General features: G+C 40.3%; 1 protein-coding gene and 1 long non-coding RNA gene across 2 annotated transcripts; one reads left to right on the top strand and one right to left on the bottom strand.

Moving 5' to 3' along the window:
- Nucleotides 1-1,895: 1,895 nt before the first annotated feature.
- Nucleotides 1,896-2,352, bottom strand: LOC118562663. Its single transcript, XR_004930733.1, has 2 exons — nucleotides 2,112-2,352; nucleotides 1,896-2,000 (listed from the first exon to the last, which is right to left on the bottom strand). It is a non-coding gene; the product is annotated as an uncharacterized LOC118562663 (long non-coding RNA).
- A 201-nt stretch (nucleotides 2,353-2,553) lies between these two features.
- LOC118564824 lies at nucleotides 2,554-7,510 on the top strand. The gene is made up of 3 exons (XM_036144040.1): nucleotides 2,554-3,214; nucleotides 3,296-6,106; nucleotides 7,446-7,510. Exons 1-3 carry the CDS (start codon nucleotides 2,554-2,556, stop codon nucleotides 7,508-7,510), a joined length of 3,537 nt encoding a protein of 1,178 aa, XP_035999933.1.
- Nucleotides 7,511-17,656: the final 10,146 nt, after the last annotated feature.

Here is a 17,656-nt window from a genome sequence, read left to right on the forward strand (position 1 = left end):
CATCAGTTTAAGCATTAATCGCTGTGCGTTATTTTGTGGGGGGACAGCAAATTTACAATGTTATACAACCTGTGCACTGACTACATTGTATGACAGTGTGATATTTTCATTGTTGTCCCATGAAAAGATCTTGCATTCACATCTTCTCTGACCTCTCCAAGACTAAACAACTCTCACCCGTTAAAGAACTCTCCACAACGGCTCCTCTTTCTCAGCAAATTGAAACGGACTGGACTTTCCACTAAGCTGTTAAAAACGTTTTTTAGAGCTACAATAGAAAGCATGTCTACCAGACCCAACGACCAGCGCACACAAAGGCGTTTACAGCCATTGAGTGTGAGCTTATTATGGAATATGGACCGGGATCTTCATGATTTTGATTTCTTTTATAAGAACCTCTTATAAAAGACCTCTAATAACTGCTGCAGTAACTTATATGTAATTTATTAGGTATTCGATTCTCTTTTATGCTTATTTATTTTATATATTCTTGTCACAATTGTTCTTTATTGTAGTACATGGTACCATTTGAAGGAAACATTTTATCACTGTCTTATTAATCTCTGTTCTCAAGTCCAGTGGACAAACTTAGTTTTCTGTGTTTTAGCCTGTGTATTCACTATTCTTTAGTATGATAGTGCAATAAAAACCTGATAGAATGTTACATATTTCATGAAAAAGTAAAATGATTATTGCTCAATACTGTGAAATGTGAGTAGCAGTTGTGTAAATGTTGTAGCAGTGGTGCACAGGTGCAATACATAAGGGCTGCTGCGTTTTTGGGGTAAAGGTTTTCAACATGTCCAAAAAGCTGTGGCATTCTATTGTGTACTACAGTATGAAATGTATAGTAAGACGATGCCAAATAATTAAAAGACACTAAAAAAAAGAAAAAAAGCCCACAGACACACAACATTCTGTGATGGGGATAGAAAGCTGTTATTGTACAGTAAATCCTGTAATCCTTGTCTAATTTAGCATTTAGACAATTCTGACACTCCTAATGTGCTTTTATTATCACTAGATCATTACATTTTACACATTTTGCTACTGCACACCAGAGGATTCAGTTCCCAAAAAACATATTTCTGGTTCTTCATTGTGTCAGATATGAAATTCTGCAGAATTATGTTGGTGCACAGGCTGTTTTCAACTATAACTTTATCAATATATATGAGACCCTCTGCAGTATCTGTTTTTGGTCAAGCGAGAATCTGTAGGAATGTTTTGCGGAGCAGAATTTATCAGCTCGTCTCTTTTCATCCTCATAACATAAATCATTAAAAAGGTATGTGTTTCTGCTTTCCCCTCTCACTGGCCAGTCCTGAGCCTGAACTCTGTGTGCATGCGCTTTAGTGCAAGCTTGTGTATGAAGGCCTACCACACTTTTGGTGGTTTTACTGGATGAGCTCTGCTATTCACAAAATTTAGTAGGCTTTGATCTTGTTGTAATTTAACTATATATATATATATATATATATATATATATATATATATATATATATATCACTGTATTCAGTATGACTGTGTGTATGTGCGTGGCAGAGAGAGGGAATAATGGATTCATCGGGGGCTGTGAAGTGTGAAGTAGCATGCTTTTTTAACTTTGAGATGTGAAATATTTATACTGCTCTGGGAAGACGATTTGACAGAAAAAAGAGGAAAGACGGATCAACTCTGCTTTACACAATAAATACCTGAAACTCCATTGCAGCAATGCCATTACTTACTTACATGTATTAGATTGTAATGAAGAGATCTTCATTACTGGGACTATTTTACATATATAGTACTGTATGGCACTTAAAAGGTATTTCTGCACTGTATTAACAAACACTTTATTTAGCATTCGCACTTTAAGCAGAGATTTGCACAGCAATAAGTTTGCACACAAGAAGTTTTAATTATATTTATTGAGCATTTTGGCGATTGGTATGTGGCCTTTGTTTTGGGCTCTGCACAGCTGCTCCTCATTGATGAGTGAGGTTGGTTGCTGGTGCCTGTGGAGGAGCATAATGATTACCACAGAGCAATGAGCTAATGGTGAGGAAAAACTAAGCAAATGTGTGCATACTCTGTTGAGTGAGGAGTGCTGTGGTAAAGTGACTCACCTGTCTTTTCTGTGTCCTCTCCAGGGTGTTTGGACAAATTCTACCCCGGGGGTCCAGACGCCATATATAGCTTTGGGAGAGGCCATTGAGGAGACTAGGGGGGAATTGTTGGGTTTTTGTGGTGTTTATTTAAGGTGTAATGATAAAATGGAAAAATATTTATAAAAAGTAAATAGAAGTATGGTATTTAATAAAATGTATTTTATGTAAATTGGTGGAGATTGATTAAGAGATTCCCCTGTCAATTTAACATGGTTTGGTCCGTCACAGCTGGGACTATTTAAGACTGCAGTGTCAGCTGTGAAGGACAGTGTTGTGTGGATGCTGAGTGGAAAATAAACTGCTGCTGTTCTCCACCTGACTCTGGTTCAAGACTCTGTCTCACTGAACAAAAACCCAACCGCTCAAGGTCGTCCATGTGACAAGTGGTGTCAGGAGTGGGATGTTCATGCCAGAGAAGATGATGACCAGAGGAGGAAAAAAGCCAGCCCAAGAGGGAGAGCCTGAGGAAGGAGCTGGAGCTTCCTCTGAAATGGAGACAATGGCAACAACCAACCCTGAAGATAAGTTGGAGGAACTGGCGGTGATGGTGAAATCTATGATGCGGTCTCAAGTGGCTAGAGACCTGAAGATTGATAAAGTTTTTTCCCGCCAGGAGCAGAGGTGGAAAAGCATACAGCATCAATTCCAACAAATGCAGCTTCAAGTGCATGCTGTACTTGGAAAATCTGATGTATCAGAAGCACATCTTCAACCCACGACATCTGAAGCACCTACAGAAGAATCAGATGGTGGTGATGTCCAGCTGGCTCGTGGTTCCAGGACCATAATTGAACCAAAGTTTCTTCCCTTATCCACGGATGATGACATTGAGCATTTCCTGACGACGTTCGAGAGGATGGCCCAGGTGTGTCGCTGGGCTAGAGATGAGTGGGCGGTTCGTCTGGTCCCTTTGTTGACCGGTAAGGCCCGCACAGCCTATGTTCTAATGGATATGGCCGACTCTGAGGACTATGAAAAAGTGAAAGAGGCAATTCTGGCAAAATATGAAATCACTGCTGATACGTATCGACGCCGCTTCAGATGCCTGAAGATTGAAGCAGGTGAGACGCCACGTGAACTTTATGTGCGATTAAAAGACTTGTTTTCAAGATGGATTAAACCTGATAAATGTACTGTGCAAGAAATATCCGAGCAGATAATTCTGGAGCAGTTTTTAAGAATGGTTAATCCAGAGTTGGAGATCTGGATCCGTGAGCGCGACCCGAAGACGGCAAAAGAAGCAGCTACTCTTGCAGAGGTCTTCACGTCAGCCAGGAAGGGGAGCAAGAGCACCTATTTTGGCCGAGAGACTCACTATGCCCCATCAAGTAAGTCCACTGGGGGTGAACAGGGCTCTGGTCAAAGTCAGGCTAGAAATTTTTCTAGTTCAAAGCAGCTCCCTTCTCAAAGACCTCCTAATGTAAAAAAGTCATTTCACAAGTCTTCTGCGCAAGATATTAGATGTTACAATTGTAATGGCTTTGGCCATACGCAACATTTTTGCCCCGCCCTTAAATCAAAGCCATCACTTTTGTGTTCAGTGCCAAGACCAGCTATTGAGGCTGTGCAAAAGAAGGTTTGTACAGTTTCTGTTCTAGTGAATGGGCAAAAAGAAGAAGCTTTGCTTGATTCTGGGTGCTTCCAGTCTCTAGTGCATGCTAGCTTAATCTCTGAAGAAAAGCTAAGTGGGGTGGGGGTTAAGATAAAATGTGTACATGGAGATGAACATGTCTACCCAAGTGCTGAGGTGTATTTGACAGTGGGAGGTCAAACATACTTGGTACATGTAGCTGTAGTTCCCTCTTTGCCGTACTCCGTTATACTTGGTAATGATATCCCCACTCTTTTTGACCTTATTCACCAGTCAGAATATGAACCCAAAGGGCTTACCAACAGAGAGGCCCAGGATTTATGCCCAAAATCTGATATACCAGTAGAATCACTGAAACCTTGTAATATAGTCACAAGAGCTCAAAGTGCAAAGACTGTGTTGGAAGAGCTGCCTTTTTATGGGGAGTCTCTGGAAATAGAGCCGGGAAAAACTAAAAAGTCAAGAGCTCAGAAAAGAATGGAGAAATTCAAAGGCTCAGGTGATGAAGGGATAGGACAGTTGTCTAAGCCAAATAACTTGTTGGAGTTTGACATTCCCTCAGATGTAGGTGCACTCCAGAGAGATGATCCTACTTTAAAACCGTGGTTTGAAAAAGTAACTGGGGGGGGAACTCATCAGCGCCGGTTAGACTTCGTGGAAGATGCAGTTTACATTATTAAAGGAGGCATTTTGTATCAGAAGAAGGGACAGGGTGACGCATTAGCCCTTCCACAACAGTTCAGGTACAAAGTCATGGAGCTGGGCCACTCAATTCCATGGGCAGGTCATATGGCTTTTCATAAGACGCTGAGTAGAATCAGTAGCCGTTTTGTCTGGCCGGGAATGTATACCCAGATTTCAAAATTTTGTAGTTCCTGTGGAAAATGTCAGTTGACTTCTGGCAGACGAGTAACCCGAGCCCACCTACAGCCGCTGCCAATTATTGAGACACCGTTTGAGAGGCTAGGCATGGATATTGTGGGTCCATTAGAGAGGAGCTCTACAGGTTGCCGTTACATATTGGTGATATGTGACTATGCGACACGGTACCCTGAGGCTTTTCCTCTCAGATCCATTAAAGCCCGACATGTTGCTAACTGTCTTCTGCAGTTGTTCTCTAGAGTAGGAATACCAAGAGAAATTCTCACAGATTGTGGAACAAATTTTTTGTCCAAACTTTTGCAGCAGGTTTATAAATTATTAGGGATTAAAGGACTTAAGACCACCCCTTACCACCCCCAGACGGACGGGTTAGTGGAAAGATATAATCAGACTCTTAAAAATATGCTGCGCAAGTTTGTCTCTGACACAGGTGCCGACTGGGACCAATGGCTGCCGTACCTGTTATTTGCTTACCGGGAGGTTCCACAAGTGTCTACAGGTTTTTCACCCTTTGAGTTATTGTATGGCCGCCAAGTGAGAGGTCCGCTGGACCTACTGAAGGACTGTTGGGAAGACGCTAAGCCAGAGGGTGAAAACATTGCAGCATACGTCATTAACATGAGAGAGCGGTTGCAGGAAATGGCATCTTTTGCACAGGACAACCTGAAAGCAGCTCAACAACATCAAAAGACATGGTACGATCAGAAGGCCAGAGACAGAGTCTTCTTGCCAGGACAGAAGGTTCTGTTACTGTTGCCTACCAGTGACAACAAGCTGCTGACAAAATGGCATGGACCATATGAAATCACCAAACAAGTGAGTAAAGTGGTTTATGAACTGTACATGCCGGAAAGAGCTAAAAAGCATCAGACTTTTCATGTCAACTTGTTGAAAGAGTTTCGCAGCCGACAAGAGCCTGTGCACCAGGAGTTATTTGTGAGAGCAGTTAAGGATGAGGAAGTGACCGAAAAATTTCTCCCAACTAGCATGTCAGACTGTGCTTTGGTTGACGTTTCTCATCTGTCTCCTACTGAGCAGGAAAAAATCAAACCGTTCTTGGACCCTCAGCTCTTTAAAGAAGTTCCAGGATTTACATCACTGGTCCAACATAAGATTCGGCTGAAAGAAGATGCACCGAGCCGGCAAAAGAGCTATCGCATACCAGAACGTTTGGTTCCGGTACTGGAAAAAGAAATAAAGCTGATGTTGGAGTTGGGAATAATTGAAGAGTCTAGGAGTGAGTGGTGCAGCCCGATTGTGCTGGTGCCAAAGAAAGACGCCTCCCTGAGATTTTGTATAGATTTTAGACATTTAAATGCTGTGTCCAACTTTGACCCGTACCCGATGCCCAGGGTGGACGACTTACTGGAGAAAGTCGGTTCGGCAAGTTACATCACAACGCTGGATCTGTGCAAAGGATACTGGCAAGTGGCTTTGGCACCAGAAGCGAGAGAGCTGACGGCCTTCAAACCTCCTTTTGGTATGTACCAATTTAGAGTCATGCCATTTGGGCTCCAGGGTGCGCCCGCAACATTCCAACGTTTAATGGATCATGTACTGAGAGATGTTTCAGCATTTTCTGCAGCATATTTAGATGATGTTGTGGTGTATAGCCGGTCTTGGGAGGAGCATCTGACTCACCTGCAGGAGGTGCTACACCGCATCAGGTTGGCTGGACTGACTGTTAACCCAAAGAAGTGTAATGTAGCTAAGAGAGAAGTGGAGTATTTGGGTTTTGTCATTGGGTTTGGGAAAATAAAGCCTCAAGTGGGGAAGATGGACGCAATACATTCCTTCCCAGTTCCAACGACCAAGAAGAAGGTGAGAGGATTTCTTGGTTTAGTGGGTTGGTACCGGAAATTCATACCTTCTTTTGCAGAGCGATCAGCTGTACTGAACAATCTAACAAAGGGTGCAGCCCCCAACAAAGTGTGCTGGAGGGAAGACTGTGATCGAGCGTTTAAGGATCTCAAGCAAGCAGTATGTACTCATCCAGTTTTACACACACCAGACTTCACTAAGCCATTCATCTTACAAACAGACGCTTCAGGAGTGGGGCTTGGAGCCGTTCTTCAACAAGAGGTGGACGGTGAAAGAAGACCTGTGGTGTTTCTGAGTCGGAAGCTGCTTGACAGGGAGACAAGATATTCAACAGTGGAAAAGGAGTGTTTGGCCATGAAATGGGCTATCGAGGCTCTAAGGTACTATCTTTTGGGACGTCACTTTATTTTAGAGACTGACCATCGTGCCCTCCAGTGGTTGAGACAAATGAGGGATGCCAACGCCCGCATCGCTGGATGGTACTTGGCACTGCAGCCATTTGATTTCACGGTGCAGTACAAGCCAGGGAAGGCTAATGTGGTTGCTGACTGTTTATCCAGAATGTCGGAGGACTGAGGTACTGTGCTTTTAAGAGAGGAGGGAGGAAATGTAATGAAGAGATCTTCATTACTGGGACTATTTTACATATATAGTACTGTATGGCACTTAAAAGGTATTTCTGCACTGTATTAACAAACACTTTATTTAGCATTCGCACTTTAAGCAGAGATTTGCACAGCAATAAGTTTGCACACAAGAAGTTTTAATTATATTTATTGAGCATTTTGGCAATTGGTATGTGGCCTTTGTTTTGGGCTCTGCACAGCTGCTCCTCATTGATGAGTGAGGTTGGTTGCTGGTGCCTGTGGAGGAGCATAATGATTACCACAGAGCAATGAGCTAATGGTGAGGAAAAACTAAGCAAATGTGTGCATACTCTGTTGAGTGAGGAGTGCTGTGGTAAAGTGACTCACCTGTCTTTTCTGTGTCCTCTCCAGGGTGTTTGGACAAATTCTACCCCGGGGGTCCAGACGCCATATATAGCTTTGGGAGAGGCCATTGAGGAGACTAGGGGGGAATTGTTGGGTTTTTGTGGTGTTTATTTAAGGTGTAATGATAAAATGGAAAAATATTTATAAAAAGTAAATAGAAGTATGGTATTTAATAAAATGTATTTTATGTAAATTGGTGGAGATTGATTAAGAGATTCCCCTGTCAATTTAACATGGTTTGGTCCGTCACAGCTGGGACTATTTAAGACTGCAGTGTCAGCTGTGAAGGACAGTGTTGTGTGGATGCTGAGTGGAAAATAAACTGCTGCTGTTCTCCACCTGACTCTGGTTCAAGACTCTGTCTCACTGAACAAAAACCCAACCGCTCAAGGTCGTCCATGTGACATAGATCATACCTTAACAAGCTATATATAGTTAATTTTTTTTCTTTTACAACATTTGCTTAAACAGGCCATACTTGTTAAAAAGCATCTTTGTAGGACTGTTTTTTTGTAGGATAAAATGCAGTAAAAAAAAGAAAACAAAAATGCCTTTTAGGGTTTTTGCGGATTTTCTGAAAAATAGTTTTATGTTTTGTTTAGTGGAGCTTCAGAGCTGCTTGGAGCTGTGTGATATTATTTTAGGTTTTCTGAATATATACCTACGTATTACCATTTCTTCCCATTATACTTTATCATACCTGTAAGCAAACTGTTTTATTTACGTTTACCTTAACCATTGCAGGTCAGTTTAGTTTTCTTTGTACTAAAACATTTTTTTTGTTAATCGCACACAGAGAGATACATCTTACAAGTAATTTAACATAGTTTACAATATTTTCTGAAAAGTTTCTATTATCATTGTATTGCCATTTTCATCAGACGTAATTTTTCTGATCCTCATTTGTGCCTTGACTTTCTCGATATGAGAAATTAAGACTGCTGATCAGAGTGTGTTAAGTCTCAGTGGCCTCCTTCTGATTTATGTTATTTATTGGATACTTTTCTTTGAAGTAGGCTAGAACATTGCTTACTTTAAATTGTTGGCTCTCTTAGCAGTTTTCAGGTGTCCCTTTGGTGACTACAAATTGATGCCTGATCAGTAAGTAACTAAAACTGCAGAGGTGCAAAATGGAAAAGAGATAAAATGACAAGCAGCTGTAGGGTTGGGTCTATGTGTTCACTAGCACATCCTCTAGTCTTGCAACTAAGCAATTTCTTTATAAAGTCTGGACGAGATGGTGATGCCATTTACATCGCAAAATATGTTTTATCACAGAACTTACACTGGAGTGTAAGTTCTGTGATAATCAAGTAATTAATCAAGTAATTAAACTCAGCATTCATTCAACTCTGAATTGAGCGCAAGCACAAGCATGGAAGATGCCCTCATCAATGGAACGCAAATAAGACGATTCACCATGGCAACGACAGGAAATAAGAAGCTTTAAAGCTTTCCCACAAGTGAAATTAGAAATCTTTAATGAAAGAATATCAAGACATAGTTAACAAAATGCAATTGCTGCTGAAAAAAGTGAGAGTTAGCGCCAGAGAATTGCTGAAAAAGTCAATGCTTAAGTGATATGAGTGTTGTTAGAGAATTAAAGCTGTATTCTCACACTACACTCATTCAACACCCAAAAAGGAAGGGGGGGGGGCGCATTGATTACGTGTCTAGGTGCAACCCGACTGGCATCAAGATGAAGTATGAAAGTACAGTTTATTCTAGTATTGTCCAGTTATGTTATTCATATGTTTAACCTTAATCAACTAAAGCATTGTTGGATATATTTGACATATGCAATTAATATTGGGGTGGTGTGAGTTATTGAAATAACTGATATGTTCATTCATCTTTTTGCAGCACTTAGAATTACTTTGTGGTTAAAAACTTAGAGCATTCCCTCGTGTTATAAGAGTGATGTGCGGGCTGAGAATATTAAGATAAATCATTGACTGCGGTGAAAAACTACAGAACTTGAAAATATATTAATCCAGGAAAGATAAGACATTTAATCATGGTCTGATCAGCCTCTCCTGACACGCCATTTCCAACACTTCCTTGTGCAGATCTCAGCTTAGAAGTAGGAAAAACTCAGAGTTTGCCCAAAACCTATACCCGGTAGCAAGGTTGTTTCACAGAGTAATTTGTTGTCATACTTCGACACAGGGTAATGGCTTCCGAGCTTTTTGAAACGGAAAAGCCAGAGTATGTCGGAATTTACCCCAGAAATTACTCTGCATACTCACTAATCCAGCTTCCTGAAACGGGGCTCTGGTGAACTTGGCTGTGCTTTAAGTTAGGGTGTGTGTATGTGAATGTTAAACTAGGGAATTAAGAGGACAGGCAAAGGACAGAAGAGACTGAGACCTTTATAGAAAGCTATGTGTACTTTTTGCATGCATATGTATTAGTCTTTGTTTTTCTGCTTGCACGTAAATCTTGGTGTGCGCTTTTCTCTGAGCATGTGCGTACAGACATCAGTGTAGACAATAGCCTGCTAAGATCAGGGAGGAGACCGGCTTCGTTAGAAAGGGCCTTGAACAAACAGAGCATAGATGGCAAAGACAGCAGGAGGGAGGGATGTGTTAAAGGGGGACTGTGGGAGGGGCACATGGGAAAATGCAGATGCATAGATTTTTTTGTGTTAATTTTATAGATGAAAAAAAACTAAAAGATTGAATTGCTGAGAGCTAGATGGAGAAAACTGAATAAGTGCAACTAAGAGAGAAGTGGTGGCCATGGGGGATTAAGCAGGTAGTGAGGCAGTGGGGGAAGGATAAACTGGAGAAAGGAGGCATGAAGGGGGCAGATGAAGTCAGAATCTAAAACAAAATGATTAGAAAAAGAAGAATTGGTGGTAAGGTGCAGAGTAGGGTAAGGAGAGAAAATTGGGACAGATAAATGGATTTAAAAGGGACGGGGCCATTTTAGATAAGGGTGCAAGAAACTGAAAGGAAAACCACAGGGGGAGCAAAGGTTAACTGTGACAGAGAAAAGAGGTAACAAGGTCAAATGTGTGGGAGTGAGTATGTGAGAGATAAAAAAAAACCCAGACAAAACAAGATGAAAAGGAGAGAATATTTGTTTTGCACATTCTACTAGTTTCAGTGTGAAAAAAGCAGAAAATATAGTTAATATGTATGTGAAGACGTGCTTGTTGGAAGAAGCTGATCGATAACTGATAAATAAATGATCAGCCACAAAATTTCAAAAGGCACTGACAAAAAAAAAAAAAGATCCAAGTCCTCGTGAGCTAACAGAGGGGGGTAAAAAAAATGAGCAAATAGGTGCTTCAGTATGCACCCGGGTTGAGGGTGGACGATTCTTTTGTTGCAATGGAAAACATTAGATGGCTCAGTTGTGCAGGTGTTGATGTTTTCACCATGGCGTGACAGTTTCACATGCTCATGTCCGGTTTGTGACATCAGAGACTGTTTTACTCTGAGGCTTATCAGCTTTTACGTCAGGTGTTGGATATCAGTCTATGAGAAAACCCCTTTCAGAAGCCAGCACAATGAAAGCGTTCATAAGCTGATAAAAAAACTGAGACGATGCAAACACGCTATTTTCATGAATGAATAAAAGAATCACAAAATATTTCTCACTCCACTAACACAGACATTTTATTAAACAAAGTTTTTCTATTTGCCTTTACAAACTCTAGCACACAAGCAAGATGAAAAACAAGGATTTTAAAAATGGTCTCCAGACTAGATATTTTAAACCTTATCTGGGGTTGTTTTGTTAGGGCATTATATTGACAAGTAAACTGTGAATTATTATTATCATTATTATGAGAAAAGATGAGCTACCAAGCTATTTTACATGCCCAGGTTTTTTTTGTCGGGTTGACACCACAACAACAATAACATTATTTGTATTATTTTATTATTTTTCTTCTTCCAACTCTGTCTGGACTGAACTGCCTTAAAAAAGTATTTGCCATCTTGCCTACCGAGCTGCGTCTCGATGTATAAATGTGTGTGTGTGTTAGTGAGAGCGACTGAGTGAATGTTGCTATAGTGTACAGTGCTTTGGGTGGTCAGCATGACTGGAAAAGCGCTATATAAGTTCAGTCCATTTACCATTTAAAAAATTCTTCCGGATTTTTTATTTTTTTTTGGTCACACCTAAAGGTAGATGAGAAACTCCAAAGTCTCCACTCCTCAGAGGGATTGCCTGTTAGAATCTCCCAAATACCCATTGGTCTAATTTCTTTCTTCTGAGGCCTTCCTCATCTTCTCAAAAACAGGTGAGCTAGTTTACTTCTTGCGACTCTCAGCCATTTTCAAAGTATACGGTGAGAGCAGCAGAGCAACAATGAACAGCTAAAAGCGAAACTCACTGGATACATAAACACTAGAAGTGCACATCTAGCTAGAGGAAACTACCATAGAACATGCACGCACATGAGCGTTCCGTGAGCGCGTCAATGTGATTGATGTGTAGGGTAACCTATTGATAAGGTGATCTCTCCGGAACTTGAACCTGAAAAAAGATCATCCACCGTACCTTTAAGATAATCAAACAAGTTTGAAACAGATCCATTCAAATGCACTTGGCCCTATATGAGAAAGTAATTTCCACCTTATCCTAATAGCTGATTGTGCCTCCCTTGGTTGCAAGTATTCCCATCAAACTTTTGCAACAACTGCAATTGGAGACATAGGCAGACTAAAAAGCTGTGTTCATACCCCTGCCAGTCATCTGGAGAACAAGATGGAGAGTTAACATTTAGAGATCTATGAGGATGTTTCTGCTTTAACCATGACAAGAACTAGAGGTTTTTTAGTAGACTTTTAATCGCAGTGAAATAATTTTTATATGTTGGATTTTTGATTTACGCATCTAGAAAGTGTGCTTTTTCTTTTCTTTTTACCCTCCTCACACATGGTTCATGGTTTATAATTAGTAAAAGAGTCCACCAACTTAGGTTTACATGAAAAGTCAGTCTTAAGATGTGTTCACACCAAATGCATTTTCAGTGACAAAATCATCACTTTTACAACCTATCTCTCGCCTGACATATCGGCAGCAGTTCGCACAGCGTGTGACAACCCGACAGCAGACCGCCACTATCAGCTTGTCTTCTGTGTTGAATGGAAGCAGCTTTGTCTCTGCTGCAGCCCTTCACCCTACATCACAGCCAGTTCCTGATTGGTTGTCACAATGCAACAACATACTAAAGTTCAAATTTTTCAACTCCAGCGACTGTCATTTTGCATCTAACGCAGGTGTCATGTTGCTGTGGCTTAGCTGTCAAAATAACAACTGTTGTGTCACTAGAAACGCGTCTGTTGCATCGCTTAGCGTCGCATCATTGTTGTGTTCCACCTGTACATAGGGATAACATGTCAATCAGCTGCTCAGACCGCCACATTCACACCTTTAGGGAAATGTGTGTTTTCTATGTACAAGGAAAATGAAAGGGCTCTGTTTGATCATAAGTATTGAAGTATCAGTCTAACTGAACTGTGGGAAATTTTCTTTCTAATTAACTTAAAATGCCATAAAACTCCGGCTAAGATTTTTACGTTTGATATCTGGTACTTTCATATATTCCCCCACAAACTTAGTAAGAGCGTTATATTCACTTTTCAGCCTTGACAAACAGATGTAGTCTGTGCAAAATCACAGACTTTCTGGAAGACTAACGCTGTAGCAACAGAGGTTTTCCCATTACAGTGCCCAGGCGAGACCAGCATGCCAGCGGGTATATGCCACTCCTGACAAGTCTGAACTCAGATTCAATATCGCCTCATTACCTCGGTGTACTAACTGCACAGATGAAGTTTGATGAAACAACCAATCAGAGCCAAGAAGAATGCCTTAGCATTGTCAATAATGCTCGTATATGTGCTGCCTACACCTGTCCCCCACACAGAGCGTACCATTGTTCCACTTCAAGATTGTAGAAACAACCTAACTTTACAGGAAAACTGCCTATTTGTCATGTGGCACCTACTAAAGAAAGAGTTGAAGACTAGATCACACCAAAATCTCCATTTAGATTATTTTTTTTTACTTATTCAGAGGTCAAATCCAATGTGTGATATTACTCTGCATCATACAAAAGTGCCCCCTTGGGATAGCTTGGCTCCCCTGCACCTGGTTTTCTTGTTGAGAAAATGTTATCAATTGTGTTGAGCTGACAAGATCCATGTTTTTCAATTCAGATGATTTGTAGAAATAAGCTCTGAGGGAGTTAAGTGGCATACAGACAAGAGAGCACAAGCAGGAGAGGAGCAAAAACGTCTTCACCTTCACTGAGGGCCGGAAGAGAACAAAATGTAAAAATGTTGCATTTATCACTGTAATAATGTTTGAATTTGCGAACAATTTAGAACACAAGGTTGACCAAGTTAATTAAATTCTATGAGTTAGTTTATATATTTATATATTCAACATGCTGCGATAGACTGGCAACCTGTCCAGGTGAATCCCGCCTCTTGCCCATTGACAGCTGGAGATAGGCACCAGCACCCCTCATGACCTAACAGGGAAAAGTGTGTAAGAAAATGGATGGATCGCTGTATATTCAACTTGCTAATTAGATGATATATACTTGGTTAAGAACTTAGAAATGAAACCACCCTTTAAAGAGAACCCTGCTATAGAAATGAACTCCATGTAAATGCTGGGCAGTTGATTAAAAAAATTGCAACAGAAAGATAGAATATACAACATAATTGTTATAGTTACTATTGATCAGTTTAATGCAACTATAACGAGACATTAACAGATCTAATTCACATTTACGTTGTGCCAGTTGCTTTTGTTTCATTTGACATGAGCAACATTTACATTTGACTGCACACTTGCACATGTATGCACGTCTGTGGCCTTACCCTGTGTGTGTGTTTTTTCTGTGTGCACAGGTGTGTGTTTGTGTTTGCGTGGGTGATAATGAAAGCTGCTGACAGGCAGTTGTGACTGACTCCTTCCTCAGTCTCTAGAGATGGCCGTCTGAATGGTGCCAGGTTGACGCCAGACAGACGGCACACACTGGGCTCCTCTGTGTGTATTTTGCATTAATAGGTGTGAACTGCATTAGCGTTTAGATTAAGCTGTTTATGTGCACATATGGGTCTGACCATTGGTTGTGTTTCTGTATGGGTGTGAAGCTCCAAGCGACAATGAGAATGTCCACATTGCAAGATTCCACAATTGTGCAATTGTGTACTCATCACATTCCACCTCCCACCATTAGTTCTCATTTTGTCCATGTTATGTGTGAATGTGTCCTATCAGGTGCAGCTATTGCCAGTGCCTGTATTTAGTTTTTAATTTTTTGTATGTTTTCCGAATAAGATTTGTCTCAGGCAGCTCAGGTCTGCTGTCTTTGGAAGGATAGTTAATGATTTTTTTAAAGGGAAATTCTATTAAAAGGTTGTGGGAAGAAAATGTCTTTATTTATTTAGTTATTTATTTAATTATTTCATTTTGATTAATTATTTATAAAAAAAGGGATTTGGGTTAGGGTTGGGGGGTCTTCTACACCCCTGTTCCCTGAATGTTGCCTGGGGTGGGGTGGGGGCATGAGATATGGTTAGCTGGCTGGCTCAGGGGTTGCGGTAGCTGTGCTGCTGGGGCGTTGCTGGCCCCGAGTGCGCCTGCTCTGCTGACTCCTTACTAGCTCTGGTGTGGTGCTGGGGGCAGGTCCTCTTGGGTATCAGGTGGGAGATTGACCGAATGTTAAGGAGGGTTCTTTATTATCATTCATGATGTTCTAACTTAACTTGAGGTGTACAATTTACAATGTCTTTAAACAGTTTTTACTGTTTAAAGACATTTTAGCTTAAACAGAAAGCTTAAGCTAGTGTTACATTGAGCTCCATCTTTCTCTAATGGTCCCCTCTGCTAAAGACCGATGTGTTAAGCAAACTACAGAGTGCATTTATTCCTCTTTTGGCATGAAAGGTTTTTTTTTTTTGTTTCCAGCATTTCCACCACTATACCCCAGAGCTCCTCTGTGGGTTCCTGTTATGATCCTTTGGTGTTTGGGTTTACTTAGTGTCTTTTCCTAATTTTCCCATTGTTTCCGTTCTCTAGTTTTTTACATTTTAGTTAATTCCTCTGTGTATTTGTTAATTCTTGTATTCTTGTAGTGTTTTTACTTTTAGAGATATCTTTTAGAGTTTCCCTGGTGTTTCGGTGTATCTTTGTTCATAGTCTCCTCCCCTCAGCTTCTCTGCTTTTCCTGCACCAGCTGCAGCTCATTTTGTTTTATTAGCTGATCTGGTTTTCTTGTCATCTTCCTTCCCTACCTCAGTATTTAGGTCCTTGACTTCTTTCTGTTCAATGCTGGATTATTTTGTTGTCATGGCTGTTGTTCTCTGTCATGTTAGCTGTTTCCAGTTCGCTCCACTTTCTGTTCTTCACTTGCCAATTCATTTGGCTTTTGGTATTACTGAATATTCGTCGCCTCTTCACCTCTGCTTTTGTCTGCATTTGGTTTTTATCTTTTCATTTTATCAAAGCAAGCACAGAAATAGGATAAGCACTGTATTTATGCATTCTGATATTTAATTTAATTATGATTGCAACAAACAATTAGAACTGTAGAGAGGATCATTAGGACTGACCTTCCCTCCATTCACAACCTGAACAGGTTCAGGGCCAGTAAAAGGGCAATTAAAATGGCTCTCGTCCCAACTCATCCTGGTCGCAGGTTATTTAGACTTTTATCTTCAGGTCAGAGATACAGAGTGCCAAAGGCTAAAACGAGTCGACACAGGGCCAGTTTCTATTCACAGGTGGTGTTTTTGATGAACACTTCACAGTCAGGATAGCCAGCTATTCTATTGTGGAAGAAAAAAAAAACTCCTGTACATACTGCCGCTGGGCTTACCTTTTATACCTGAATAATGTCTTTACTGTTATACATGATAATGTTCTGCTTGCTGATACTTGATTGCCTTTTGTTTTTATGTTTGGTTTTTGTTTTTACATGATGCAAGTATTGGAATCTGAAGTCAACTTCCTTGTTTTTACCCAACAACTTGGCGAATAAAGTTGATTCTGATTAATAAATCATATTCAATTAAGCAAAGGACGATATACTAACACCTAAACCGATGTGTTCCAGTGTAATGCAATTTCTTTAATAATCATAGGAAACTCAACAATTTTGACATCTGCTGCTGATATAATAACTATTAAACTAATACATGTAAGAATATTGATGTTGTGTTTGTTACTGTACAAGGAGGAATCAGTTTCTTAAAACAATAATGTTAAAGTGGAACATTTTAACTGCCACTTGAATTGAGCAGAAATTAACAGCGGCAGATATGGACATGGCTGTAGGTGTAGACAAAGTACAGAGAAATAAAATTAGAAATAATTCTTCCTTAACTTAAGATAATAATGGTCAAACTGTGTTTTTTGCCTTAATTTTTCCTGTCTTTGATTGTAGGTATGACAGCAATACAGCAGTACTCTTTTTCAGTCTACAGGACACAAGAATCAATACTGAAGGGATAAGAACATTTATTGAGGCTGACTGTGGGGCCTGGCTTTGCTGATTACAGCATATTGATGTGTGCATCTTTAAAATGCAGTAGAGACAAAGAATGCACCAAGATGCAGTGGTAATAGCTTTAAATACAAACACTCAAAGATAAGAAAAAGAAAAAAAGTAAAACCAGTATAAAAGTCTCATTAGGACAAAAGAACAGAGATACATTTGTTAATCGTGTAAGCATTGGAAAAAATTATGAATGTATTTCTTGAAAGAACAACAGCAGGTCTGTAACAGGAAATCATAATCAATAGGGAAATCAGAGAGAGCAACAAGACATCATCAAGTCAAGTAAAAACAAGCTTGCAAGGAAAAGGAGTGGCTAATGTTTAACAAACATGTAAGAGGGGATGAAGGTGTAGGCAATACATGTCGATGAATCATGGCTCAATGCAGGATAGTGGTGCTTGAAGCCATTTTGGGGTAGGGCTCACCAGAGTGGAAGCATCATATGGGAAGTGATGAAGCATGAATTTGGATTACAGCAAAAACAATAGACAAATGGGAGCATATGGGATCCATAGAGCCAGAGTTTGATTTAAAATATGCATGTTTACTTATTTGGCTTTGTCATTAACTTCTGTCTGTTCAAAATCTGTATTCAACCACTCTTGACTACCTATTCAAAAGCTTTATCCTTGGCAGTATGGCCACATTCCAAAGGCTGCTATGGATTTTACTGAGTGTGAGC

The sequence above is a fragment of the Fundulus heteroclitus genome, chromosome 1 (assembly GCF_011125445.2).
Source record: "Fundulus heteroclitus isolate FHET01 chromosome 1, MU-UCD_Fhet_4.1, whole genome shotgun sequence".
NCBI classification, from domain to species: Eukaryota; Metazoa; Chordata; class Actinopteri; order Cyprinodontiformes; family Fundulidae; genus Fundulus; species Fundulus heteroclitus.

What these genes read in the sequence shown, in the direction of transcription:
- LOC118564824 (XM_036144040.1), top strand. Translation starts at nt 2,554, where the DNA reads ATGTTCATGCCAGAGAAGATGATGACCAGAGGAGGAAAAAAGCCAGCC. An exon ending in ATGCCTGAAGATTGAAGCAG is followed by an intron (nt 3,215 to 3,295) that starts GTGAGACGCCAC and finishes GTACTGTGCAAG; the next exon opens with AAATATCCGAGCAGATAATT. An exon ending in GGCCTTCAAACCTCCTTTTG is followed by an intron (nt 6,107 to 7,445) that starts GTATGTACCAAT and finishes TGTCCTCTCCAG; the next exon opens with GGTGTTTGGACAAATTCTAC.